Source organism: Cibotium barometz, chromosome 31 (assembly GCF_041138505.1).
Source record: "Cibotium barometz isolate CiBa-2024 chromosome 31, ASM4113850v1, whole genome shotgun sequence".
Lineage (NCBI taxonomy): Eukaryota > Viridiplantae > Streptophyta > Polypodiopsida > Cyatheales > Cibotiaceae > Cibotium > Cibotium barometz.
Genome location: NC_141076.1, coordinates 35,481,811 through 35,509,545, shown reverse-complemented (window position 1 = coordinate 35,509,545; position 27,735 = coordinate 35,481,811). Strand labels below are relative to the sequence as shown.

The window sequence follows — 27,735 nt, the reverse complement described above, 5'->3', positions numbered from 1 at the left end:
TGCATTGGGTATTAGGGTGAAGTCTCCATAAATAAGAAACGAGGCATCCATTGTGTGAAGCTTTGTAAAATGAAGCTGAGCGTGTATGCACACTTTACCGCCCATGCGAGCGCCCAGATGGACGGGCAAGATTACCTGTCCATGACGCCCAACGAGCAGGTTTGAAAACAAAAAAAAAAACAAAACGGAGGGAAAATCCATTTTGTATTTTGCTAAGCAGCAGCAGCACAGCAGCAAGCAAGGCAGTTTATCATCATGCACAGGTCTTTCTCTTTCCCCGTGTTGGACAAGAAGGAGATCTGCAAGAGCCTCTCAGATTTGGGAGCCCCCAAGCTCTCTGTGGAAAACCTCAATTCGCCCTCTTCCGAGGCCCTCCTTCCTGTCTACGACTTCCTCGTCTCCCTCTTGTTCGCCGAATCCAGGTACCTTCCTTTCTCATCTACAGGGTTGGTCTTCTCCTCTTCCAAGCTGTCTGATTTCTAGGGCTAGTGTTTTTTTTTTTTTCACATTAGTTCTGGGGCTTTCCTCCCGCTGAAGATCTTCTTACCTGCGAGGTGATTGGGACCATTATTCGATAAGATACGATAAGTGGCTCCCCGTTTGTTGTTTCAGGGTATGGTTTAGGCGAGGGAGTAGAGGCAGAGAGGTGAGGGCTCTGATATCAGAGCTAAGAGCTTTGCTGGACAAAGGGAGTACCCTTTGTATTTATGTACCAGGCAGTAGACTTGATGATAAGGTAAGGGTAAATCTAGGGCCGAAGGAAGCACAGCATCCTTCAAGCGACTGAAGGAAGATGCTGTCAATCCAGGTGAAAACTTAAGTATGAAACTTATTTCCAACCAGGACTTCGTGCGGAGAGGGAAGGCTTAAAATAAACAACGAAGTCACTTAGGCAAAAAAATATAGCTGCCAGATATTACACCTGTTCCAGGTAGGCCAGGAGAAAATAAGCCGAGCCCTGTTCTGAGTCCCGACCACTCAGAAGTCCAGACATTCGATTGTTCCATTCATGCCATCCGCCTTGTTAGGAAGCCAGGCTTGAAGGGTGGCCTTAGTCTCTGCAGAATGAGCCATAACAGGGGTGGGTATGTCCCTGGGCAAGGCCGCTTGAAGTGAGAGCTCCTCTTATGGTTGAGAGAGGTATATGAGGTAGCGAATGTGTGAGTGAATCGAGCATTGGCTTGGGAATGGATGTCCCAAAGTAATTTAGCCATTCTAGTTGAATTCTCGACCCTCAACTTCAGAGGAAGGTGTGGATCTTAAAACTCAATCTTACTGATTATGGTCTTTGGGGGCCACCAAGTTGGAGGGGTGGTAAACAGGAAGAGTGGTAAGGACAGCAGGGAAGATGGCCTTAAGGACCCTCATTAGGGAATCCGAATAGAAGAAGCACTTCAGATTTAGCTGGATTGATTTATTGTTGGAGATGACAAGGAAGGCTTCCAATAGCAAAATGAAGGTTTGGAGATCCCCCAGGAAGTGGGAAGGAAAACTGAAAGTGTTGTGCAGGTGTACCTGAGAGCCATGGAAATTACATATTTCCATTGTGACGGTGATGAGGTGCAAGAATGAAGAGGTATGGTCCCACGGGACACCCTTGGGGAGACTCATCTGAAGCTTCAAGATGTGGCCATCCAAGAAAGAGACTTCTATTAAGTATGGAAAAAGCTTTAGCGGTGCATTTGCCCTATCAACTACTTATTTGCTGTACTAATTCTTTCTATTTGCTACTTCCCTTAGTGCTAGGCTTCATTATGGCCGAGTCTACCCTGCATCTTTGGAGGTTTGACAGAAACTCAGTACAAAGGGCTTTATGAGAATACATGCTCATGTGTGTGTGTGTGGAGTGCGTGTGTGAGAGCATATCTTGATATAGAGTTCTACACCTACTATTGGGCATTGGTGACGTTAGTGGGGATGTCGTAGTATCTAGTCCATACTATGCATAATGGAGTTGATAGTTATATAGTCTTGTGGGTTGACTACCATGAGTATATAACATGCACGTTCCTAAAAGGTGAATTTGGGCATGTTCTTGGATTCATCTAGGTATATAACAATCATGGCTATAAGCCGAAATAGAATAGAATCACCCTAAGTAAGGTGACCTCAACCACTGAGGAGCATCATGGTGCCATGAAAGACCTGTGGGACTAGAGGAAAAGAAAATGCCATGGTCCCACTCCCGCATAAATACAACACGCTTTGTCTATGCGGAAGGAGAGGACCCCTGAATACGAGCCCAAGTAGAGAGTAGAGTGTAGTGGAATCAAACACTCAACACACACGAGTCCTAAAACTGTTGTTCTGTACTATGTACAAGAAAGAAGTAATGCAACTGAAATTCAAGTAAGAAATGGTCGAGAATGAAGACATCAGTTCTCAGCCTAAACACTGTTGCAAATCTCCTTGACCAGCATGTACTGTAGAGAGTCGCTCTATAGGCTCTAACCGCTAAGAGTTTTGTAGATGATTTTGATGAATTTGCTATGCACGTATATTGCACACTCCATTGCCTCTGAATGATGCCAAGCTGCTGTCCACGTGTAAGTTTCCTTGTTAAATAAGTGCAATAATTGTCTCAATTTGTAAGGTCGGATGTCTTCTAATTTCCAATCTTATGAAGTTGTCTATTGGTAAACCCAATAGGAATAAAAAGGAAGGGGGAGGAGGATACTTGAACCACTCTCCATTATTTGTACTAGCAGCAACACTGGACAACTTACATGGATATCCGAGAGTTGCTTACAAGAGTGGACACATTACAAATTGAAAGCCAATCGTTCATCATGTGTAGATGTGCAAAAGATAGCAACCAAAGTTTGGCAAGATCTATTCGGTGCAAAATTGTGGAATGCCAAGATCTTTCTTAAGCAGTACTCTTTGGTCTCAAGATGCTCTTAGGAGATAATTTCAATGTGCACATTGATAAGTTGAATCTCTCATGAGTCAACTTGGAGAACTTCAAGCTTAAGTTCCCAAGGATGATGCAAAAGCAATCTAGTTGAGATGTCTTTGTCCCAAATATGAAGGATCAATGAAAATATTACAACTTAGAAGTCTTATTATGGACTTGGACAATGTCGTTTTGCGACACTTATAGATGAAGAATGTGTGAGGGCAAAAGGACAAAAGGACCAGATGTGCAAGAGATCAGAGCAAATCAACACAGCATGAGATCGATGAATGAGTGTATGTATAATGGTGAATGAAATCCAGTACAAGAGGCCCTCTGATGTGAGGTGACTCTGAGTAGTAGACCGGCGAAGAAGAAAAGACGATGTTGAAGTAGTAGCTGTAGTGGGTGGCAGAAACGCAGGGGTCAAGGGCTGTCGATGGTGACAACCGGGCTGCGTATAGGAGCAGCAAACAGATGGCTGAAAGCTGCAGGAGACTGCTGAAGATGATGAAGGAGCACTGTGCAGAGTAGGTACAGAAGAGGCAGTGCTGAAGATAGACTATGAACTGCTGAAGTAGTGCTGTATGTATGTAGCGGTCAAAGGCAGCGCACAAGAACACTGCTGCAGAAGTGTCGGTGATGTAACTGTAGATACAGAGGTAGAAAACGCTGCTGCTGAGCACTGCTGAACAGCACAGGTTGGATGTGATGATTTACCGGGTTGCTGCTGTTGTGAGCAGAGGGTAGAGTTGCCCGGCGATTGGTTGATATTTGTTTTTATTATGTCATGATTTGCCGATTTATGAAGCGAATCTTTATATATGGGATTGGGCTGCTGGTCGGCCTAGATAAGGCTGTCAGCCACAGCAGCACAAGACAAAAATGTCAAATAAAATGCCCTTTTTGGACTGGGTAAATATTTTCACACAGAACTACGTGACCAAACACGAAAGTATGAAGCAAAGAAAGGCCATGAAGACCCAGAGGCACCAATAGAGGCTTGTAGAGGCACCAATAGAGGCTTGTAATTTGGCAACCTATCTCCGAAAGAGTTTGCATACTGAGATGCGATGCCCATATCTCTCGTGCCAAAGTTTGTTGCTACCCAAATTGGCTTGGATTTCGATTACCCATGACATTAGGGGGGTAGATAACTGTGTCGAGACTTTGCACCAGGTATGGAAGAGCATCACAGAAGATAACAAGAAAGCCAACAACTTCCACCCAAACTAGATACTGATGTCGCACAAGCGCTTGATAGTCAGTAGTAGGGGTCCATGGTAGCACGTGGACCATCTGTTGACCATAAAACAAAGGAGACTTTTCAAATAACTGTTGCTTGAAATCAGGTTGCTTGAGCACCACTTCATAAAAACCACGGGCTGCATAGTAGACACCTTCTACATGTAATCTTGCAAGCATTGTGTTTAACGAGTGCCCAACATCTTTTGCAGAGGGCACCGGGCCCAGAAAGAAGAGAATCACAGCCTGATTGGAGAACTTCTTTACTTTGGGAAGAATTACATTCTTCGGGATAGTGCACTTTAGTGTGGGTTTAAACTTCTCCCACTTTGCACCTTGAAAATCCTGATGCAGCTCATCATAAAGAATCCGTGCAGTAGGATCCTCATGCCTTGTCTTCTTGGGATCAATGCCATGCATGGAGATGATCTCACAGACATGCACACTCTTAGATAGAACACCAAGTGGAACACACACACACATAGCTGCACACGTGCACGCGTGCGTGTGCTCGGACACACACACACACACACATACGAGCGCTGCAGCCTTTGCAGATTGCAAGAAGAAGGGAAGTGAAGGAGTATCTAGAAACAGTGCGCGCGCACACTTTTTTAGTGAAACCATTGTCTCATTAGAAAAAACAATGTACATTCATAGTTGTCCTAGAGTGGGGCAGCTAGTACTTAGTTCAAAAACAGTGGGAAACATTTGCGAAAAGGAAAGTCCTCCGATTTCATGAGAATCTTGGAGGGATTATAAAAGGGCTCTCTGAAAGTAAGCAAAGAGCTAAACATAATCTCTAGAGGAGAGCAACTGATTTCGAACATGGTAGATGGTCCACAATGCCCAAAATCTACTCCAGTCAAGGAAGTTTGTATAAGGCAACCAAAAAGCCCAAAACATTCACCCGAAACACCTCCCAGGAAAATGAGCCCGGAGGTGTCTAGAAAAATAATCAAGAAAACCCTGAGAGTGAAAGCAATACCAAAGAAGGTGAGGCATTGTCTCTCAAGGACGGGAGCATCACCGACAAGATGCAGTGGCAATATGCCTCCATGCCAAAGAAGTTCCCATTGGGAACACCCCAACCACACATCTCCGTAGAAATGGTCGTTGCTTGAGGGGCAATCCACTCTTCCAAATTCTTTTCAATGTAGCTTTCCACCAAGCAAGAGATTTTGACATAAGCTAAAATCGATTTGCATGATCCTCAATCCATGGGGGCGGTAAGAGCAACCTATAAGCCTTGGCCACAGACAATTGGTAAAAAGGCACACGAGTATATCCTAGAAGTTGCCTATCAAAATATCAATCTCAAAGTCTCCCTTCCTCCTCAAGCATTGGGATTGGTTGAAAAGGTTGCATCAGTTCCGAGATGACTCTCCAGATTGGCATGTGATGCATCCCCAAATTACATTGCCAGATAGCTTGTGTAGAGGTGAAACCATAACCATTTTTGTCCATGATGTCACGTACATGACGAATCTCCAATGTAGATATATTGTAGGCCTTTCTTGGATGAGACAAAGCAAGTGGTCGATCAAATACCCTACTCCAATGAATACTCTGTAGTAACATTGAGTGATTCAGAGGCCTATCATACCATTGTAGATGGCATAGGATAGCTTGTCAATCTTGAATAAGAGCAGTCGCATATGAATAGCCTGAGATACGGCCAATGAAATGCCCAAAGACTATCATTATAATTGATAATCCAATGTCTATAAGCGTCTGTATGCATGTTAGTGCCTACCATGTATTTTGGATAAACATACGAGCTCTTGCCTTAACAAATGTAGCTCTTTTCTATCTGCTTTGGTTTTCCGTAGGTGTCACATGCACTTTGCACTGTAATGCATGGTGACAAAGTGGCTCATCATCATCAGTGCAACATTGTAACAGTATTAGTACCATTCAGGATGATATTTGTCGTACATCGTGACCCCATTGTAATCCTCAGTCCAGGATAAGTCAGGCACGAGCTACGTCGGTCATTCTCAGCCATAGCAAGTCAGTCAGTTAGTCTAAGTTCTTTAACCCACTTGAAGAGACGCATTCATGCATGTACAGTCAGTGGAAACCTTAGGGTTTGCATTAGAAAGCATTTTGCATATTGCACATCATTCATTCATAGCATCTAGACCATTGCAGAAACCCCAGATATCATCTAGTATTTATCAGGATATTTACTAGGAATTTTTTGGTATTTTTTTCAGCATTTTCAGCATTTTATACATTATTTATGCATTTATTGTAGACATGACCAGTTGGCTAGCTCTGTAGCCAACCAACTGGCTCATTGGGTCCATATAAATAGATCAGCATCATATTCAGCGATTCATTCATCATATTCAGCAGTAGAGCATTCAAGCGCTTGGCATCTTCAGCACAAGGAGCATAAGCGATTGCAGTTTCAGCCATAATCCCTCAGCGTTTTCCTCCTACAGCACTAGGCGCCTCAACGCATGAGCATTCAGCCACCCTGCATCAGCAAAACGCATCAGTTCAGCATTCAGCCAGCAGTTCACCTTGCGTTTTCTGCATCCATACAATTTTCAGCATTCATCATCTCATTGTTTTGCTCCAGCCACTTGGTGAAGGTAAAACGCAGCATTCGTAATCATTTATAGCATTCATACTCAGTCTAGAACAGTCCCAAACAGCCCCTCTCTCAGCCTCAGTTTTGCATCCCCTTCTCATTCCATTGGGAAGAGTGCATAGGCTCGAGATTGGACATCTTTGGTGCTTCTACAGCAGTGTACAGTTCAGCCCAACACTTGGTCTTCAAAGGTCTTGCGTTTGGCTTATCGTTAGTCACACCGTTAGTCTCTTCAAAGATAATAAAGCAAATACTATCTCGGTAACGGGATAGGGGGCCTTTCAGTGGGTAATTGGGGACCTCATACGGTGTACAGTTCTCATCTCTCTCTCTCTCTCTCTCTCTCTCTCTCTCATATCTCTTAAAAGTTTGAAGTCTTAAAGTGGATTGATAAACTGGCGAAACTCAGGATACAGAAGACGGTGTGAGCATTTGTGTGACAGGATCCTCCAATACGAATACTTCGGTTGCATGTTACAATAGGCATTCTATCTCTTTAGACATGAAACAAGGTAGTAGTGAAATCGGCTCCACCCACTTGAGTGGGCCCCGGGTGTGTACGAAAAAAAAAGGGTAGTAGTGAAAGATAAAACTATACATGCCATTATAATTGACTACACTATCGGCAATCGCACATGTAGAGGCCATGTAGATAATTTCCAATATTCAATTTTACAGTGCAATTTTCCCATCACCCATTGAGTCTCATCCTTCAAAGACAACTGCCAACGGAGAACCCAGACGATTGACTATCTCATTAGGTGACAGGATTTGACCCGATCACAAAATCTGATTCCAATCATAATTTTTCAAAGGGAGCAACTTGGATTTTTCAAAATTCACGTGCAATCCTGTAGGCAAACCATAGAGGGACAGTGCTTTCATGAGAGCCCTTAGCATACGCTTGCACCACAAATTGTGTACCATCTACCATGGAAAGATCATGAAGCTGCCCATCTTGTGTGAGTTTGTCCATGTAGAGGAGCATTGGGTGAGTTGCGATGATATAGAGTAGCGCAGTAAGCAGACAACCCTGTCGAACAGATTTCCCAAGATGCTAAGAGGTTCAAAGTTCTCTGCCCAAAATGCATTTAGTTGTTCCCTCTTAGTAAAGCCAGAGACTGACATTTTTCATTCTAGGCCCAAAGCCCATTATGTCCCTTACTTGAGCTATAAAGTCCCAATGCATTGTGTCAAAGGCCTTGGCTATCTCTACTTGCATGATGAGAACATCCTGCTGCGTATACTTGGCATATTCAATGCCTATGTATGCATTTGTTATATTGTCAGTGATTTGTCTTCTAAGGACAAATCCATATTGCACTGGATGTAAACCTGCATGTAGGACACTCTTTATTCTATTAACAGGCATCTTATGCTTGATGTATATGAGCAGTGTGTCTCTGTTCTAGCCAACCAAACCAACATTACCCTGCAAACCTTCTTTCCATGAGCATGGCAATTGCTCAACATTCCAACAGTGATTTACCATAAGTAAGATTGGTGATTTCAAGATATTCCAAAACGTTTGAAAGAACTCCACAGTTAGGCCATCCCAGCTTGGAGACTTTCATTTGCCTCGGTCTTTTGTAGCATCATCCAATTCTCCATTTGTGAAGGGCTCATCCATGTTGTTAGCCTCTTGCTGTGTGATGACAAGCATAACCTGTAAGAAAAGTTATTGCGCGCGTGCACACATACACACGGTAGTACATACTGTTAGACATCATCTCCTACTTGCTGGCTTCCTATTTGGTGTCCTATTTTAGCCTCTAGGACTGACCATGTTTGTCTGAGGGCCGGCCACCCCTCACATGTATTTTACCCATATTTATTCTCCATTTATGGTCTTGGGTATTTTTCCTAGTCATGGAGATATTTATCACTAGTCGGCTGCCTACATGTAGTAGTATATATAGCCGGCATGCCTCTCTCACATATTCATTGCTTGCCTAGCTTGTCTAGCTGTAGTCCCTCACATACGTGGTTCTCCACTCGTGCTCGTGACATATATTCCTTTTGGTGATGTTATTGAGAGCAGGTTCTCACTTGTGTTTTCTCTCCATCTCTCTCTCTCTCTCTCTCACTCTCTCTCCTGTGTTTCCACTTTCCCTTCTTCCGCCGCACATTCTATCATGGTATCAAAGCGCCGGTGATTTTCAGCGTTGCATCCTCCCTCCTCTACCTCTTCATATCTGCGTTTTTGTTGGTAGCTCTACCTTCACTTGGGCTTCATCTGTTGGACCCGAAGGTACCTTCTCTTCAGTGTTTTTCCTCATAGGAGGTGTGGACATTGGTTGACCTGAATTTTCAGGTTTGTAGCCCTTGTTTGTTTTGGCTGCGTTTTCTTCTCCAGTGGACACAGATCACTTGCAGAGGGGGTTTCTTGTTTGGATTGTGGCTTTGGAGGCAGTTTGGTACTTGAGGAGGATTCTGAATTTCAGATTTCAGTCAACGTTTTGCTGATTTTGGAGCATCTATACTTGCGTTTTGTTCCTGGCCTACACGGTTTCACGGTTTCTACATGTTCCTTGCCTTCTATTGGCAATGGAGTGATATTTTTGCCGGATAGCAGTGTGTTGGCTGCGTTTTGCTTCCCATAGGAGTTTTCTACACTCAGAGGGGGCCTTTCTCACTCTCTCTCCTGTGTTTCCACTTTCCCTTCTTCCGCTGCACATTCTATCTCACACACACACACGCGCGCGCGCACACACGCACCCGAACTTACACACTCTCTCTCTCTCTCTCTCTCTCTCTCTCTCTCTCTCTCACACACACACACACACACACACACACACTCTGCGTGCGCATGTATGTGCACGAGTACGTGCACACACCCCCCCCCCCCACACACACACACCCACTCATCCACCCAAATCTTTTTAGGTGCTCGCTTTGGCTCATCTTAAAAGTTAGTATTTTCACATTAGAAAGGCTACTTTTTTTTTTTGGGGGGGCAAATGCTTGGGTTTCTGAAAAAATTCTGATTCTGCAGTTTCTTCACATTTCATTTGTGATGGACAATTTTACACTAACATATAAATCATTCTCTTTTTGAAAATGTGTTATTTAACTAAAAGAACTGAAGTGCCTCCCCCTTAACAAGCTTTCCATGCATTGTTTTTTTAGAGAAGAATGTATGCAACCGGGCTTTGAGGCCATCCAAATGCTGGGAGACTATCCCGAAATGCATTCTGAATCCTACACGCTTTTGCAATCTTTTACTCGCTTGAAGAAGTTCATGACAGCTGCGGGTGCCGAAGATTTTTCGGTCCTGAAGGACCTTTTCCGCCCTGAATCACAGCGCACAATTAAGTATTTGTCTGCTGCAATCAACTTTATGATGTATAGGTAAGTGATTTGCGAAACTTTTCAACTTTGTTTTGTTGTTGTGGTCTCTTTCTTTGAAATCTTATGGCAGGCTCTTTTGGGACCCAGCAATCAGAAGGTGGCTTTTATTGTCCAGCTGAACAAGGTGCGAGATGAGGAAATTGCCAAACTGGAGGAAGTCAGTGAAGAGAGATCCAAGGTTATTTTCAAGAATTTTGCATGAGTTTTCTGAAGTTTCATAAGTGCGGAATGATAAGAATTATTTAACTCAAGAGTTGGAATTACTTGATAGGCAGATACGTGTAGCACAAACTAAGCTTAAATCCGAGGCTTTAAGGGGATGTTTTAATTGGATTTACAGATTCAAATTCAAATCTTTTAGGCAGGCTGTTTGACTACATACATATTTACATACGTGTGTACATACATGTATGCATACATACTTCAAAAAAAAAGAAGAAAGTAACCACTGCTTCATTAATAATAGTACTGTACATTCATAGCTGTCCCATAGCGGGACAACTACGAGCCAGATCAGAAACAGCGGGAAAACACTTGGAGTTATGGAAAAGAGAGCTCTCCAAGATCAAAAGAATCTCTGAGAGACTGGTAAAGTGATCTACAGAAGAAGGAAAAAGGGTCGACATGAACAATAGAAAAAGCAACTAATTCCGAACATGGTAGATAATCCAGAGTGCCTAGAATCTCGTCCAACAGTGCATAAGCTGGCAATGGTAGAGAGAGTTGACCAAAAAGCCAAAACTGCCTCCCAAAAAGTTTGCCTGAAAATCGTGCTCGTAGGTGCCTTCACAATTTGTCCTGGAGGGCTCGAGATTGGGAGCAATACCACAAAAGATGGGGCATTCACGTGGGTGAGAGCATTGCCTACATGAGGCTAAAGCAACGTGTCTACGTGCCAAAAGAATCCTCACTGGAAAAACACCCATAATACATCTCCATAGAAACAATCGTTGCTTCAAGGGCAATTTGCTCTTCCATATCCGTCCCAATGCTGCTTTCCATCAAGGCAAGAATTTAGACATCCCCCATAGATGATTCGCATGCTCATGAATCCAAGAGGGGGGGGTGGGGGGCAAAAGGAGCTTGTTCCTACATACATACATAGATACATTGGTAGATAGATACGCACTTACATGTCAAAATACATGTATACCTACATATCAAGAGACATGTAGGATAAATCCTCATTACTTAATGAGCTATGAGAGCATATCTTGATATATAGTTCTACACCCACTATTAGGCACTGATGACGTTAGTGGGGATGTCATAGTATCTAGTCCATACTATGCATAATGGACTTGATAGTTATATAGTCTTGTGGGTTGACAACCATGAGTATATAACATGCACGTTCCTAAAAGGTGAATTCGGGCATGTTCTTGGATTTATTTAGGTATATATATATATATACACCCACTATTAGGCACTGATGACGTTAGTGGGGATGTCGTAGTATCTAGTCCATACTATGCATAATGGACTTGATAGTTATATAGTCTTGTGGGTTGACTACCATGAGTATATAACATGCACGTTCCTAAAAGGTGAATTTGGGCATGTTCTTGGATTCATTTAGGTATATATATATATATATATGGGTGCTCAGATGTCATGTACAAGCCATAGACTATATTTTTGCTTCATTATTTACTAGATTTAGCATGAGGGTGTCACAAGCACACTTGTTGCACTAGGGTGCCATGCGAACTTTTTGGCTAATCAATACAGTCATGACACCTTTTGGGATGGGCTTTGTGCATTTTGTGAGCCCTTGTCCACGAAGATGTTGCCAGGCGCCATCATGGGTTAAGTTAGTGTCAGGTCATTTGTGCTTGCTTTGCACATGTTAGATGTAACCCACTTGCATGAGGTGCCGATTGTCCTTGGGGCAGACTTCTTCTCGGTCGTCTAAGAATAGTTTCAACTTAGATATAGTTGCCCTCAACAGAAATATAGCTGACTATCTATATACAGCGAGCATTAGGACAAGGTAAGTAATTTTACTTTCTATATGCAAGCATCATTTTTCATAAAACATCACCATAAAAAATTGTTGCCATGCAATCGGATAGGAGCACTAGCCCCAACCTCTCTAGACTTGATAGGTTTTATGTTGATGAGTGGGCTTGCAGTCGTGGGGGTATGATTGGTATCTTGGCAAGCACTACTTTTTCAAATCACGCCCCGGTTATTCTGTCCCTAGAGGACCCTTGGAGGCATGACAAGCATGTGAGCTCTAGGATTCCGGATAGCCTCATTTAGGACCCTGAGATCTGGAGCAGGATAGATCAGATATGTGCAGGACTAGACTTTATCTCAGGTTCTACTGTGTGCACATTGAATGTGGTTCTAGGGGAGATCAACGGTTTCTTGCAGGAGGCAGCCTAGAGCAGATTGGAGGGATTTTGGGAGTAGGAGAGGAGTCTGAGGAGGGGTTTGGCCTCTTTACATCAGATATGGGCAGGACTAGACTTTATCTCAGGTTCTACTGCGTGCACATTGAATGTGGTTCTAGGGGAGATCAACGGTTTCTTGCAGGAGGCAGCCTAGAGCAGATTGGAGGGATTTTGGAAGTAGGAGAGGAGTCTGAGGAGGGGTATGGCCTCTTTACATCGGCTTCAAGAGAGTTCCCTAGATAGCCCGTGGATTGAGAGTCAACTTACTGCCGCCTGCACGGAGATTAGCTCCATTGAGGAGAGGAGGGTGGAGTACATGTACCATGCCAGAGCTTCATTCTGGACTCAGGTTGGTGACATAGTCACAAGGGATTTCTTTGAGATAGCTGGCCCCTACAGGAGGAGAGATGGTATTCGCAAGTTGCATGGCCAGGATGGAGCTATTGTTTCTGATCTCCTCCATGTGAGAGCCATCGCCATTGATTTCTTCCGATCTCTTCTCACTAGTTTCCCATTATCCCCATAGGTGATGGACGCACGCTAGAGGGTCTGGCGGCACACGAGAGAGGTGGTTCCCCCCTCTCTTCGGTCCTTCCTATTGACTCCATTCACTGTGGGGGAGTTGGCGGAGGCGTTGACGGCACTACCCAGGGGCAAATCCCCGGAAGCTTCCGGTCTTTCTCTTTCTTCTTCATTGGGACCTCATGGAAGGCGGCCTTCAAGCTGCCTTCAATGAGATTATGCTCACAGGTGCCATGCTAGAGAGGCTTTCAGAGGGCTTGATACATTTGATTTCTAAGGAGGGTGGTGTCAGATTGGAGATCCGACAGTGGAGACCCATCACTCTTCTAAGGACTGCCTACAAGATCTTGGCCAAGGCCATCGGCAGGAGACTCCAGCCTTTCCTCCTTGATTTGATTCATAACACTCAGATCGGTTTTGTTCAGGATCGGAGCATCCTAGACAACATCTTCACCTTCTGGGAGACGACTGTGTCGGCCAGGATGCGGCAGCAAGACCTCATAGTGCTACTCCTAGATTTTGAGAAAGCTTATGATAGAGTGGATTGGAGCTTTCTGGAGGGCACAATGAGCTGGATGGGATTCCCCGTGGAGTGGATTCGTGGGGTTTCAAGACTCTACTCACCCTCACACACCTAGGTCCTCATTCAGGGAGCCCATGGCAGATATTTCCCCTCTCCCTCTCAATACGACAGGGCTGTCCTCTGGCACCTTACCTCTTCCTATTCGTTGCCGTGGCCATGAGTAGTTTTCTTCCGGCCCAACTTCAGGGTTTGCGTCTCCCCCTCTGCCCTCAGGAGGAGCTACTTGACTCAGAGTTTGCAGATGACACATCAGCTTACCTTGTGGGAGATGTGGGGAATCTCCAGAGATTCGTTGATGCGATCGAGATCTTTCGTCGCGCATCAAGAGCATTGATCAACCAGCACAAGTTGTGTGGTTTTTGGGTAGGCTGTGCACCCGCCTCGACTTGGTGCCCAGTTGAGGCTTTCTAGTGGATCTCGAGGGGCACTCCAGTTCGCTATCTTGGATGCCAAGTGGGCATTGATATTTCTCTTGAGCAGTAGCTTGCCCCTCTTCTTTTGAGTATTTGGAAGAAGCTTTTATACTAGAATTTTGTGAGACTCTCCCTAGCAGGTAGAGTGGTGGTGGTGAACTAGGAACTTCTTGCTACTATGTGGTACATCACTTCGTGTTGGGCCTTCTCTCGAGCTTTTATTGGCCAGGTACATCGTATGATCCGGAACTTCTTATGGGCCGGCAGTGACGCGAGGCCTGCTAGGGCTAAGGTGGAATGGAGAGTGATCATTCAGCCACGATGTAGAGGGGGGCTAGGCCTCATTGACCTTGCTATTCAGAGCCGTGCCTTGCTGGGCAAGCTAATTGTTCGAGGACTCCTTCCCACCAGGTGGTGAACCTTAGAGGGATTTCCTCTTGGCATGAATTACAGCCCGCACCCCGAGTCTAGGGGGCCCTTGGTCACAGAGTACAAGATGGATCTTCATAGAGTTGCGAGCCTGTGGTTTTAGTCCAGCTTTTGAGGACAGATTTGTGGCCAGTTTACTTCGAGCTTGGGATCACCTCAGGGTGGTCCTTAGAGAGTTAGCTCTTGTAGCTTCAGAGGAGCGGCTTTGGCAGCCATTGGTTTGGAATCCCTTGATCTGTTTATTGCGGCCAGTTACTTCGAGCTTGGGATCACCTCAGGGTGGCCCTTAGGTAGTTAGCTCCGGTAGCTTTAGAGGAGCGGCTTCGACAACCATTGGTCTGGAATCCCTTGATCCGTTTACCTAGTGGCCACATGTTGGGGGCCCTGACCTCATGTATCATGGGGAGCGGTAAGCATAGAACCTACTAGGTCGCTTAGAGATTGGGTTGCACATAGACAGTTACCCTCAGAGGTGCATGAGAGAGACCTGGCAGGGATCTGGGGTAGAGACAGGCTCAGCATCGACATCGACTCAGCTATCCCTCAAGAGTGGTTGACTCCTATCCTAGACCCGACTCCCCCTGTGTGGCTAGGCGAGTTTACCAAGCATGATATTCTTGTGCCAGTCTATGGAGCGGATGAGGGTAGTGGTCTGCTCACCTTTTCTATTGGATCCCATGGCAGATTAGAGAGATCCGAGCTCCTCTTAGAGGATTTCAGTGGGGCTGCACCTGCCAAGATGGCCAAGGAGATTCTGGTGGCTATGGATATGGGAGTGCCGACTTCACGCGCCTTTAGTGGGACCCAAGCGAGTGGACTTGGCATGACCCCACTGATCGATAGGAGACTCTAGATGCCCCCTTGTTTGCATATACAGCATGGCTAGGCCGCAGGATCCAGATGCCAGAGACTGATGGGACCCCAGTAGCAGTAGCAGCACACTGGTAGTCACAGGGCCTCTTACAACGCTTCCTTTCAGATTTTTGGAAGAGACTTTGGGACAGTTTTTGGCCTAGAAAGATTACCCTCTTTCTTTGGCTGATGGCACACATGAGCTTGGCGGTTGGCACTTGGTTGGGAGTCGGAGGCGGGCCAGTAGCTTGCCCGAGGTATGGCCACCCCTAGGAGTCTTAGTGACACTGTCTTTGGGATTGCCCGAAGGCTCAACAGGTTTGGCGGCGGATTCTCCGCATCTTCACTATGGACAGGGCATTGACTCGGATCATTACATGGGGCACTATCGCTTGGGCCATAGAGGCTGAGGTGGTCAGGGCTTGCGAGGAGGATGCGGGAGGGCTAGCCCTTCAAGTCTCTCACCGCTGCATTTTAACAATACCAATCACAGCCTCACCTACATATCACTGGCAACTAGGCTCATGCCAGTGATGGGAGATTTGTAGTAGCATCGCAGCCTGACACATATATGGTGAGCTAGATGCAGCGAAACAATTGAGGGTATCCACACTTTACTAGCTGAGTCTATCAGGAGCATTTGGCTCAATATCATACATACCCTCCGCGGCCAGTGGGGGAAGTTGCAGGGAGGCTCTGACCGCATGAGGAAGTTGCGGGAAGCTTTCCTGAGGCTCTGGCGGCTTGGCCCTTTTCTCACTGATAGAGGTGGTGTCCCCACTTGGCATTATAGACCACCTGTGTGGTGGTTCTCCGTCCCTGTCCCCGTCCCCGTCCCCTCCCCCCCCCCCCCCCCCCCCGCCCCCTTCCCCATGTATGAGGTAGCCTTCTCCTCATAGAGCGGCCAGCCGGAGGAGAAGTGTCTCTTTCCCCTCTTTTGATTATTGGATCCCCGCCCTGTACATGAGGCGAGTTTGTATCTAGCCCGTTGTGGTTGTATTTAGCCCTTTGTGGCTGTTTTTTCATTAATTGATAGAAGGATCTTTTTCCCGGGAAAAAAAAAGTGTTGTCAAATATGCTTTATGCAAACAAAGCAAGAGCTTGCACATGATGGTCATTAGGGCAGCCACCCTTCCCAAATATAGACAATGTTTCTCCAAGTATTACTTATGATGCTTAACATGGGTTTCCATGCTCTCTGCATTAGGACAAGGTGAAATCACTTACCTTGTCCTAATGCTCACTGTATATAGATGATGTTTAACATGGGTTTCCATGCGCTCTTGCATCTTCTTAAGAATCCAATGTCTTAGAATGTTTATTCTAGAGGTATGCATGTATTTTGCTTTATGTAATAGATAGTGATAGTTTTTGCATCATAAATATTTGTAGTTTGGTGCTGCTTGTGTTCTAAACAGTGTGGGTAGGTAACCTACAACACACATGTGTGCATGCGCACACACATGCCTCAAGGCTCACACACACACATGCCTGTCTATGCCTATACCTTAACGTATACCTATTCCTGTAAATGTACATGCACATGCACATGTACATGTGCTTATGTTCACGTATATGTATATACATGTACATGCACATGTATATGTATATGTAAGTGCTTATGTTCACATATAGGTATATGCATGTATGTATGAGAACATGTACTTAAATTTGTTCAAGAAGTCCAATGTCATTATAATGGGTGCTTTTTATTAGGTGGAAAGCGACATAGCTCAAATAGAACAGGAACGGGTGGCGACGTATCCGCAGGTAGAGGCTTTAGAGCTGGAGACAAAAGAGCTGAACAATCGGATCCAGGCCTTGAACAAGCAACAACATGGCATGCAATTAGACATCAGCAATTTGAAGCAGGAAGATACCGCCATTCTAGACAAGGTGTGTTGCCTGTTCATCTACAATGAGCAATGTTTTATTAAAACCTGCAACTGATTTTGGGAATCAATCTGTATTGCCTTATGCAGATATCAAATATTGACTTTGAGATCATGCAAAAGCAGCAAGAAGGTGCCCGTATCAGGTCTCAAGTTGTGGAAAATCCGCAGGAACTGCAGGTGTGAGAAGAGCTTCAGAAAGGTTGCTTTAAGTAACGGCACTGTTTAAGGTGGTTTCTTCTTGATATGACGTGCTGCAGTGTCTGTCTGTTGTCTGCAGAGAACACTGCAGGAGAAAAAATCAGCCTTAGCTGAGGAAGAAGCTCTGGGCAAGAAAGCTGCTGAGAGTTGCGAGACATGGAAGGCTAAAGCAGAGGTCATCACAAAGGTGGGCATGTGTGACAGCCGCCCTTGTTTTATTTGTAATTGGGAGAGATGTTTATCCATGGCTGCTTTTGTCTTAGCCTCATTGGGCGGCTTAATCTTTGCATGGACATAACTCCCTCATCATCAAAAGCGGAGACTGCCCAGACTTGTAAAAGTGGTGCAGAGGAATACCTGCACTTAGCCATAAAGATGTGAAGCCATGCTTAAAAAATATGCTGAATTTGGGTTGCATTGTAACAGGCAGAGAAGAAGATCCTAAAACTTCAAAGGATGCTGCAATCTCTAGAAGAGCAGGTTTGAAACTCAAGAGTCCTGTCCATTTATATGCATTGAAATGCAAGTACCTATGCAAATTGCATCACGGTGATGTGCCATGTGCCATGGTGCAACAGGTAAATGATCGTCATACAGATAAAATGCTAAAAGAGAGGAAGGCAAGGCTAAAGACCATTGAGAAAGAAGAGTGGTCTCTTGATGCAAAGAAAGAAGAGCTCGAGTGGGGAGGTATGTAATCATCCTAAAGGCTTTTGCATTGGTTCCCTCTGCTTTTTTTTTCTCTTTGCCAAAAATGAGATCTTCCTTTTGGTCTGATGACCCACATGTGTTTTTGACAGTGCGGAGATTGGAAGAGCTTGTGGAAAAGCATTCGCAGCAGTGTAATGCCGCCTTAAAGGATTTGCAAGCCATGAAAGCAAAGCAAGAGCAATGTAGAGCTGAGCATGAGGCACGACATCATGCCATTGCTGAACAAGATAAGCAAGTCGGTCAACTTCAAACGAGCCCCCTTTTCCAAGCATCTCAAAGTGGTCTTGCTGATATGGGATCTCAGCTTTCATGCTAACTGAAAACCTGTGTTTTTTTGGGCAGACTGAAGTCTTACAGAATGCAGACATTTTGATCCCCAAAACAAACAAGATATCTCAGGTTCGAGCTTATGCCAACGAACTGATGGCAGCGGTTAGTACTCTGCTTTCTTCTTCGCCCATGCAGAAAATGGCGGGCCTTGATGCGTCTTCAGTTTTTATAATTGAATAGAAAACTAGTAGTCTCTCATGATCACCGGGTAATGGACTGTACACAAGCATTGTAGTGTTAGGTAAAGTAGGATTTGTCAGTGTGTAAAGACGTTTTTAAGGTTCTTTATACCCCATCTGCCACCCATCAAAAAGAGATGGTAGACGGGGGTTGGCAGGTGAAGGATGAGAACGTCCCCTGTGATTGCAGGGAATGAGTGGAAGAAACCTTTTGATGACTGCTCTACATGTTACAGGCTACGAAGACACACTAAGTCCTTCTAAGAGCAGGAGGGCTAGATGCTATGGAGACATAAATGCCGAAAGGAATGCAGCATTTGCAATTAAAACTTCTCAATGTTTGATGCAATTCGGGGTTACGCTTTGCTTTTAGATGAAGGGCGGGCTGGTGGCTCATTCAAAAGCTCTACCATCAGGTGGCTTATCCTGTGTCTAAGATCTTTGCTATCAGGCTATCCTATTTCTTACCCTTTACTAGCTAGAGTTTGATTGTTGAAAAGGTTTTGAGAATTTTTGTCCCAAGTGGATCCTTGGAATAGCTATCAATGAAAGAAAGGGTGTAACTAGCTATTGACGAATTACTTTCTAGGTATGTTTTAATCATACCTGTGTTTAAAATTGTAAAGAGAATGTGAGTGTGTTTGTAAAAACCCTGTGTGTGTGTGTCAATGAGTGTGCGCGTGCATTATTGTTTCTACACCAAGTCAATGATCAACAAAGAAGAGTAAAGAAATGTAGTTGGCAACAGTGGCTTCATGTGGGTGCTTGTCATTCCACCTTAGACTCTTGCTGTCTCCGAGAGAGAGAGAGAGAGAGAGAGAGAGAGGTCTTGATGATTGAGTGAGGAGTAATTTATTATAAGCGTGTTCCACTTTTATAAATGAAGCTAATCTGATTGAATGTAAAAGAATCTTCAAAATAACCACCTACATAAATTTATTCCTCACCATATCTGTTTATTCGAAGGCAATGATTTTCTTTCCTTTTTAAAGTGGCAAGCCACTTTTTATTACGGCGTGATGATGGCTGGCTACACCCCATGCATGAAAACATCACACTTCATAGCTCTTTTCTGATTGTTGCTTTGGGCTTTAAATTTATGCTATTGGGCTACAAGTAAAAGAGAATTAATCTTGGGCATTAAATTTATGCTATCGGGCTACAAGTAAAGAAGAATTAATCTTAGACCCTCTCATGGAGGACATAAGTGGTTGATTGAGGGTGATGAGATCAAATAAATGCCTTATTCCTATTAAAATTCTTTCTTCCATATGGAGGAAGATAAGATAAACCCTTAAGAAAAGCTCATCATGTAGTATTTGTAAGGATCAATAAAGGTTTCTTATAGAAGAGAGAGAGTCTCATAGGATGTCGGATATGCCATTTCCTTGATATAGAAACAGCACATGGGCTCATTATATACAATGGGATGGCCAAGTGGCCTTCAATTGACCTTACTTGCTTCCCCTTTGGCTCCCGCACAATGTGGATTATCTTATTGGATCCTTGGCTTTGCAACCAACTTTGAGGACTTCACCACCCTATCTCCCTCCCTTTGCGTTGATCACTCACTCTACCACTTTTTTGGCACTCTCTACCACACCATCCCCACACGCCTCTCACTACACACAGGCTTCCTTTCCTCATGATCAAAGATGTGTGAGGATAACATATAATGTCAGCTTTGTGCACTTGACTCCTTGTATTCTGACTTTTGAGCTAACCATTAGGTTGCACAACTTTGTAAAAAAATCTCAAATTTGTGCACGCATCGCCAACCCTATTGACATAAGGCTCATCATGCCACGAGCTACCACTTAGTGCTAGTGTTTGATAACTCCTTCTCAAGGAGTGCAATGCTTGATAACCTCTCGTTGATCAAGTTCGGTGAGCAATGCGACCTCATGGGTAAAATTGGGAAGACCATGGTATTGATCTTCACCAACGTGCTCCTCTCTTTTAGATGTCATGTAGAAGAGCTAGTGTCAACACAATAGAAGACACAATAGAAGAGTTAGTGTCAACACAATAGAAGAGTTAGTGTGTCAACACAATGACTCTACTTACTCTTACTCCTAGTGCCATATTATGATGTCTATGGTGCCAATAGAATAACTCTACTTACTAGTGCCATATTACGATCCCCATGGTGCCAACACAATTGACTCTACTTTTACTAGTGCCATATTACGGTCTCTATGGTATCAACACTGACTCTACTTAATAGTGCCATATTTTGATCTCTATGGTGTCAACACAATGGCTCTACTTACTTGACACAATGACTCTACTTATTGCTACTTCTACCTATACACCCTTGCCTTAGCTCTTCCCTAGTTGAAAGTGCTGTCATTTAGAAGAGCTAGTTCTATATTTTGATCCCTATGGTGTCCACAATGACTCTACTTACTCTTACTCCTACTCCTACCTATACACACTCTCCTTTCCTCTTCCTAAGTAAGTGGTCATTCAGAAGAGCTAGTTCCATATTCCAATCCCTATGGTGTCAACACAATGACTCTACTTACTCCTACTCCTATCTATACACACTTTCTTTTCCTCTTCCTAAGTTAAAAGTGGTGTATCCACCCTTGGAGGCTTTGATGCTTGTGTGCACTTCCAACTATAGGTGCATAGGTTTGTCTTTTTGGCTTATGTGTGTAAAGATCGAGGCTCAAGGCTTGAGACTCAAGGCCCAAGGCCCAAGGCCCAAGCTTAAATTTCTACAAATTCCAAGATTGCCATTTTCTCTCTCTTACCTTTCTCTTGAAGTGAAGGTACTTCCTACTCTACTCCTCTCAAAGCTCCTTTTGAGTTTCCCTTCCATTGGGTCAACTTCCTTTCTTAACCTATCACTTCCTTTTTACCGATCACTTTCACTCACTCAAAGCTTCTCTCCTAGCTCACTAGCTCCATTTCGTACCATGTCTCCACTCCACTCTACTCAATTCTACATATCTTCTCTCAACTCCCTTCCTTAACCTATACCGATCACTTTCACTCGCTTAAATCTTATCTCTCCTCCTCTCACTAGCTTCATTCCCTACCATGGCTTCACTCCACTCTACAATGCAAAATCAAGCAAGAAAGTATACTCACTCAAAGCTTATCTCTCTTAGCTCACTAGCTTCATTCCCTACCATGACTCCACCCCACTCCACTCTACAATGCAAAATCAAGCAAGAAAGTATACTCTCACTCAAGGAATTTCTCTGTAAGCTATCTCACACACAACCATAATATTTATAGCTAAATCTTGTGAAAAGCTCACTCAAATTCAATAAATAAGAGTTCAAGCAAAGCTAGGACACACAATTGCAATGTTACTCACATGTCACAAAGAGCATTCAACATTGTTGGTCTAGTGTAGTCAGAAGCTTCTATATTGCTAGTTTATAGATAATGCTAATATGGTTTCTCATCATGTAGTCCAATTTTGCTCACCCATTGTTGGTTGACATCTGTAGATATGTGATCCACCTTGGTTGACATCTGTAGACATGTGATCCACCTTGATTGTGTCAAATATCTAGTGATCTCAAATGCTTGACTATTAGTGAGATGGCATGCCCAAGTATTGAAAACATAATAAATTTAAAATTGGAATTCACCAAAACTTAGCTCAGGCCTTATTTATGATCCCATTACAATACAGGTGACTACCTTGCCCAAACTTACTATTTATAATTGTTTTTTTAAAAAAATAGTAAGCTAAAAAGGAGAAACTAAAGAACACTCCCCCAGGTAGGCAAAAGAGTTACATTACAACCAAAATGAGGTGTGCATGCTAGGATTTGGTTAAGTTCACCCCACATCTAGTCCCTTGGCTCAATTAGCATGCTCCTCGTGGTGTTGGTAGTATTGCCTTTGTTTGGTGTATAGGTGCTCATGAGGAAGTTGTGCATTTGTGTAGTCATGGACCAAAGAAATAGTGCATCCCTTTAAACCATTGGTCTACAAACAAGAGCTCAAAGAAGAAAAGATATAGGCAATGAAGATTTCAAGCTCAAAATTAGAGTCATTGATATGCCTATATATTAAGAAGTAGGTGATTGGGTCTAACAAGCAGAGGGCCATACTTCTCTCTGTCTAAAAGTATGTGCGCGCTCATGTGTGTGTTTGTTTTTAATTAAGATGTCTCTCCATAAGCATCCATTTGTGTGCGCTTAATATCTTTGCAATGTCATTTATACATTGCAAAGTCCTTGTCAAAGTGTGATCTCCATTATGGAGACTTATATACTATTTAAATTTTTAGTTACTTTAAAGTCCAACTAAAGCTATTCAAAAGATGAAATTTTTTATGAAGGTCTATTTGCATTATTGAATTTAGATAACAAATCTTGCTCTCTTAATCATTTGGTTTTCACCTCCACATCTCTTTAATGTTTTCTCCTTAATTTTTTGTTGACTAAAAATTAAATCAAAGTCAGCCTACTAGTCTTAATCAATCGAAATAGTTTTAGCACTACTTGCATGAGATTTCACATTTCTTTATGAATCCCTCGTGAGTTGCATGACTAAAATTAAGTCAAAGTCATCCTACTAGTTTTAATCGATAGAAATAGTTTTAGCACTTGACTTGCATGTGATTTCACATGTCTTTATGAATTGCTCATGACTTGCATACATTGACTTCTCCTTAATCATGTTAGAGCTCAAATGATCACATAAAATCTAAAGCCTTACTTTTTTAAAAAAAAAAGTCTAACTCCTTCTCCCTCTTTCATAGTGCTCCACCACAATAGGATATCAGACTTCTCTAACATTAACCCTTTGATCCTACCAAAGAAGCAAAAGAGGGAGAGGGAGAACTAGAGTCATTCTTGAGGGATAATCTCTTGGATGAGCTCCATGGAGCTCATCTGTAAACCAAAGTTAGACTTGAAGAGGGGAAGACTATATCTTACCACTCAATAGAGTGTTTTAAACATTTTTAGATGGCTAGACGTAGAAGATTTCATGACTAGAATAGGTATTGGTCACATGGTGGGATCAATGCCTTAGGGATGGACTTGCTCAAATGCATGCAATATGTATCTACTTACAATCTCAGCACAGAGACTGGAACACAAAGCCTTGACATGTAAATGATAACTAGGGTAACCAAATATATAAACATCAAATATGATCCAAAGTGCTTAAGTGGCAGTCCATTGAAATGTTTAAGAGGGACAAATTAAGCAAGAAAGACAAGAAAGAATGACAAGATGGCATTGTGTGTGTAGCTCAATGAGCTACATAGAAAGGGCTCAAGTATACATACCTAAAAAATTGGTTAGTGGTCTTGTCTTGAGCTTTACAATTACTCGCTATACTTAAGCTAGTGGTGGATAAGTATAATCACTACAATACAAATACAGTCCATTCATGAGCAAAGGGATACTTGTAAATTGGGCATATCACTTTTACAATGAAATACAAAACATATAAGACACATAAGACTGTAGCATTATATGGTAGTGATGTGTGTGAACACACTTAGGACCGCCAGGGCACTTTTTCCCTCACTAGGAGGTTTTCCCCCCGTGTGTGTATGTACACCCTCTTATCTACTCATTTTGGGGTGTGTACTTATCTTTTGTATCTGGCACACATTTGTTCATTCTAATCTAGTGAGTTTGTATGCTCTCAAGCTTCTCTATCTTGTGTGTGTGTGTGCATTGTTGCAACCCTAACCCTAATTCCAACAATTGGTATCAGAGCTAGCTTCCTTGACACTTGATCTAGTAGTCTGCCTGCCTCTTCACGACCTTGTTTTTTGGTCTCCAATTGAGATACCCTCTTAGGAGAAAAAGGTATATACTGTAGTGTGCTGTATACGAAGTATACAAGGTTTTCGAGGTCCACGGTGCAATTCGGGCACGTTTTGGGCAATGCAAGGTTTCTGTAGACGTTCTGGAGAGGCGTAATTTCGGATTGGTTCTGCTCGATTTTGGGTGTTTGGGCTGTGTAGTAGCGGCAAAGATTTGGTGTGCAGTAGCATCCACAGGGTCTTCAACAACATCGACCATCATACTTTTTCCAGTAACACTCTATTCTCTACTCTGTGTTATTTTTCATACACTTTGCAGGTGATTCAGTCAGTTGGCAGCCATCCAAGGTTGCATTCATCAGTGAATATTGAGTACTTGCAGTGTGTTGAAAGATTTTGCATTTGGTAGAAAGTCATGGGCTGGCAGTAGTGATGTATTCAACATGTTGCTGCTGAGGACAAACTTGATGGGACTAACTACCCATTGTAGTCCTATATGATGAGGCATGTACTGGTTGCTAAAGGCCTTTGGAATGTGGTTAGTGGTGGTGAAACCCGTCCTGTTTCACAACTACGAGTGCAACCAGGTGCTACAAGTACTTCTGAAGTAGAATCTGATAAGAATGTGGCTCCTCCACATGCACCACCAGTATCTCCCACTGCTGCTGCTGCTGCTCAAACGAGATGGGATGGAAGAGATGCACAGGAACATGCATTGCTTGTACTTTCAATGAAGCGAAGCATTATTCCTCATATTCGGTCATGTAAGACTTCAAAACAGGCATGGGATGCACTTGCTGCATTACACCAGGTGCGCAATGAAGCATGTGTTGCATATGTGCACAAACATTTGGAGTCTGGGCATCTGAATGAGGGAGACTCAATGGATAGCTTCTTGATCAAGATCAAAGATTTTAAGGAGCAGCTTGCTAGTGTGGATGAGATATATCCTGATAGTACATTGGTGCCCACAATGCATTGCTAGATTCTTATTAGAGTTTTGCCTCTACCCTTAGACTCATGATGAAGGGAAACCCAAATGCCCTTACATTTGATGAGTTGGTTTCAGTACTCTTGCAAGAAGAGCAGTCTAGGCAAAATAGATCTAATATGCGAGTTGGTGACTAAGCTTTTGTTGCGCCAATCCCAAAAATGCAAAGGTGAAGCTTCTTCGCATGGTGGCTATAAGCCAAAATCAGAATCCTCAAGTAAGGATGCAAAGAAAGAAGGTGATAAGCCTAAAAGAAGGGCAAGTGTAACTATTGCAAGAAACGAGGGCACTACATACATGAGTGCAAGAAAAGGCAAAAGAAGGAGAAAAAGGATACACAATAGGCAAGTTTGCTATTAAAAGATTCGTGCTTTGGTATTGAATCTAGACTTCTACTTAATGGTACATAGTAGGCAAGTTTGCTATTAAAAGATTGTGCTTTGGTATTGAATCTAGACTTCTACTTAATGGTACATAGTAGGCCAGTTTGCTATTAAAAGATTTGTGAGGCAAGGATGCCCTCTTGCTCCATTGCTCTTTAGTGTGATCACTCACCCTTTGATTAGAGCACTGGAGTTAGTTGTGCTAAGGAAGGACATATCATGGCCTTATGACTATAAGAGGGATGTTAGATGGTGATCTAATGCTTTGTAGATGACACAACTTTATTTGTGCATGCATATGAGGAGAGCCAAAAGAGTATTGACTATTTTCCACGATAGTTTGCAAATGCCTTGGGGTCTTGTTGCAATTTGAGAAAATATAGGATCATTATCTTGACTAAGGAGAGGATTCCTTTGACATCTCTAGATGGGGTTGCTAAAAGTGGCTAACAAAGGCAATGTGTTCAAGCACCTAGATTGTCCAATTGGTGTGTGGGAGTTACCAAGGTAAGATAAAGAAATGGACTAGCTCACTACGTGACCATGCCAATAGTGATTAAGTCATTCATACAAACTTACTTTCAATTTTATAGCCTTTCAATCTAGCTCTGGTTGCTGAACCCATGGTGAAGCGCATGGCTGCCTGCAGAGAAGGTAACCCCAAGGTACACGTATGATGTCACCACCTCCACCTGGCATCCTGCGAGAGTGAATGTGCCCTGTCTCGATGTATGAAAGACCATAACCTTGGTTTTCCCAAGGTTCATAGTAAGACCCCTCTGTGTGCAGAAATCATCGAGTGCATGTAGATGCTGCTGTAGACCTCCTGGAGACTCAGACACTAATACAATATCATCAGCATAAAGCATAATATGTACTGAGGTACCTGCTAGATCAACTCCGTCGTGTGTAGGAGTGATGCCAGCTAGGCTGTAATGGTATCCATAGGTGCCAGGGGATCCATGAGTAGGAGCCCATCCTCTCCTCTGCTAGTGTATATGTCTGCCATGTCATGTGTGAAGTAGATGGTAGTGTGTGGCATCGGTATGTGGGGGGCTGGTGATACTGGTGATCCGGGTAGTGAAAATGCCAAGTATGTATGATCTACCCCAATAGGACGAGGTGGGATGGAGAATGAGGTGACAAGTTGTGATGCCTCCAAAGACCCCATAATGTAGTCTACCAAGAAAGCCAGAACAAGGAGATTTTTGCAAAACTTCTACATTGTGAGGGAGATCAGGAAAGCTCAGAATTATGTGGAGTTATGTGTGTTGAAAATACAAGTGAATAGGGTGTGTGCGGGAACAAGCCCTTGGTTAGAGGCTGTAAAAGAGAATGTGTAAATGTGAAAGAACCTGTGAAAAGGTGAGAAGAATCTACTGGGAGAGAATAAAGGGTAGCATGAGAAGATTTAGAAAGTGTGGAGATATTCTGGGAAGTGTGGAGATATTCTGGGAGATATTCAGGGAAAAGTGAAGAGGTGGAGAGAATCAGGGAAAAGAGGTGGAGTGAATCATGGAGAAATCAGTGGGATTTGATGCTTGATGTAAACTCTATAAATTGAGGCATAGCCCTAATGAGAATTTGCTGGTTTTTGAGTATCCATGCCTACATAAATCTATTTATTAATTATCCACTAATTACATCTTAATTATTTGCTAATCACTTTATTAATTATCCACTAATTATATCTTAATTATTTGCTAATCACTTTGTTAATTATCCACTAATTACATCTTAATTATTTGCTAATCACTTTGTTAATGATGTTGATTCTAGTGTTTGATCCACCATAGCTCATCACAATGCTCAAATTTCAACATGGTATCAGAGCCATGCGTAGAATCCATCAGGTTTATGAGCCCATTATCTAATTAATTAGGATTAGTAGATAATTAGAAAATAATCAAAATTTTAGTTAGTTTTCAACTCATCTCTGTACCCCCAGCCAGTGGAGGAGTCCATTCTCCTTGCACACTTCAAATTAGGCCAAGCCCTTTT

The 27,735-nt window shown here is 43.2% G+C and overlaps 1 protein-coding gene across 1 annotated transcript; it reads left to right on the top strand.

Annotated features, from left to right (window-relative positions):
• The first annotated feature begins 201 nt into the window (after nucleotides 1-201).
• LOC147620797 (kinetochore protein NUF2 homolog) lies at nucleotides 202-19,151 on the top strand. The gene is made up of 11 exons (XM_086825464.1): nucleotides 202-422; nucleotides 9,873-10,094; nucleotides 10,182-10,272; nucleotides 17,009-17,188; nucleotides 17,275-17,364; nucleotides 17,465-17,572; nucleotides 17,812-17,865; nucleotides 17,964-18,075; nucleotides 18,186-18,331; nucleotides 18,439-18,528; nucleotides 18,842-19,151. The coding sequence occupies exons 1-11, from the start codon at nucleotides 256-258 to the stop codon at nucleotides 18,857-18,859; spliced, it is 1,278 nt and encodes a 425-aa protein (XP_086681590.1). The 5' UTR covers nucleotides 202-255; the 3' UTR covers nucleotides 18,860-19,151.
• The last annotated feature ends 8,584 nt before the right edge of the window (nucleotides 19,152-27,735 follow it).

Excerpts from the sequence above, each read along its gene's own strand:
- LOC147620797 (XM_086825464.1), top strand. The coding sequence starts at position 256 with ATGCACAGGTCTTTCTCTTTCCCCGTGTTGGACAAGAAGGAGATCTGC. Across the intron at positions 17,573-17,811 it reads AAGCAGAGGTCATCACAAAG|GCAGAGAAGAAGATCCTAAA; the intron begins GTGGGCATGTGT and ends GCATTGTAACAG. Across the intron at positions 17,866-17,963 it reads TGCAATCTCTAGAAGAGCAG|GTAAATGATCGTCATACAGA; the intron begins GTTTGAAACTCA and ends ATGGTGCAACAG.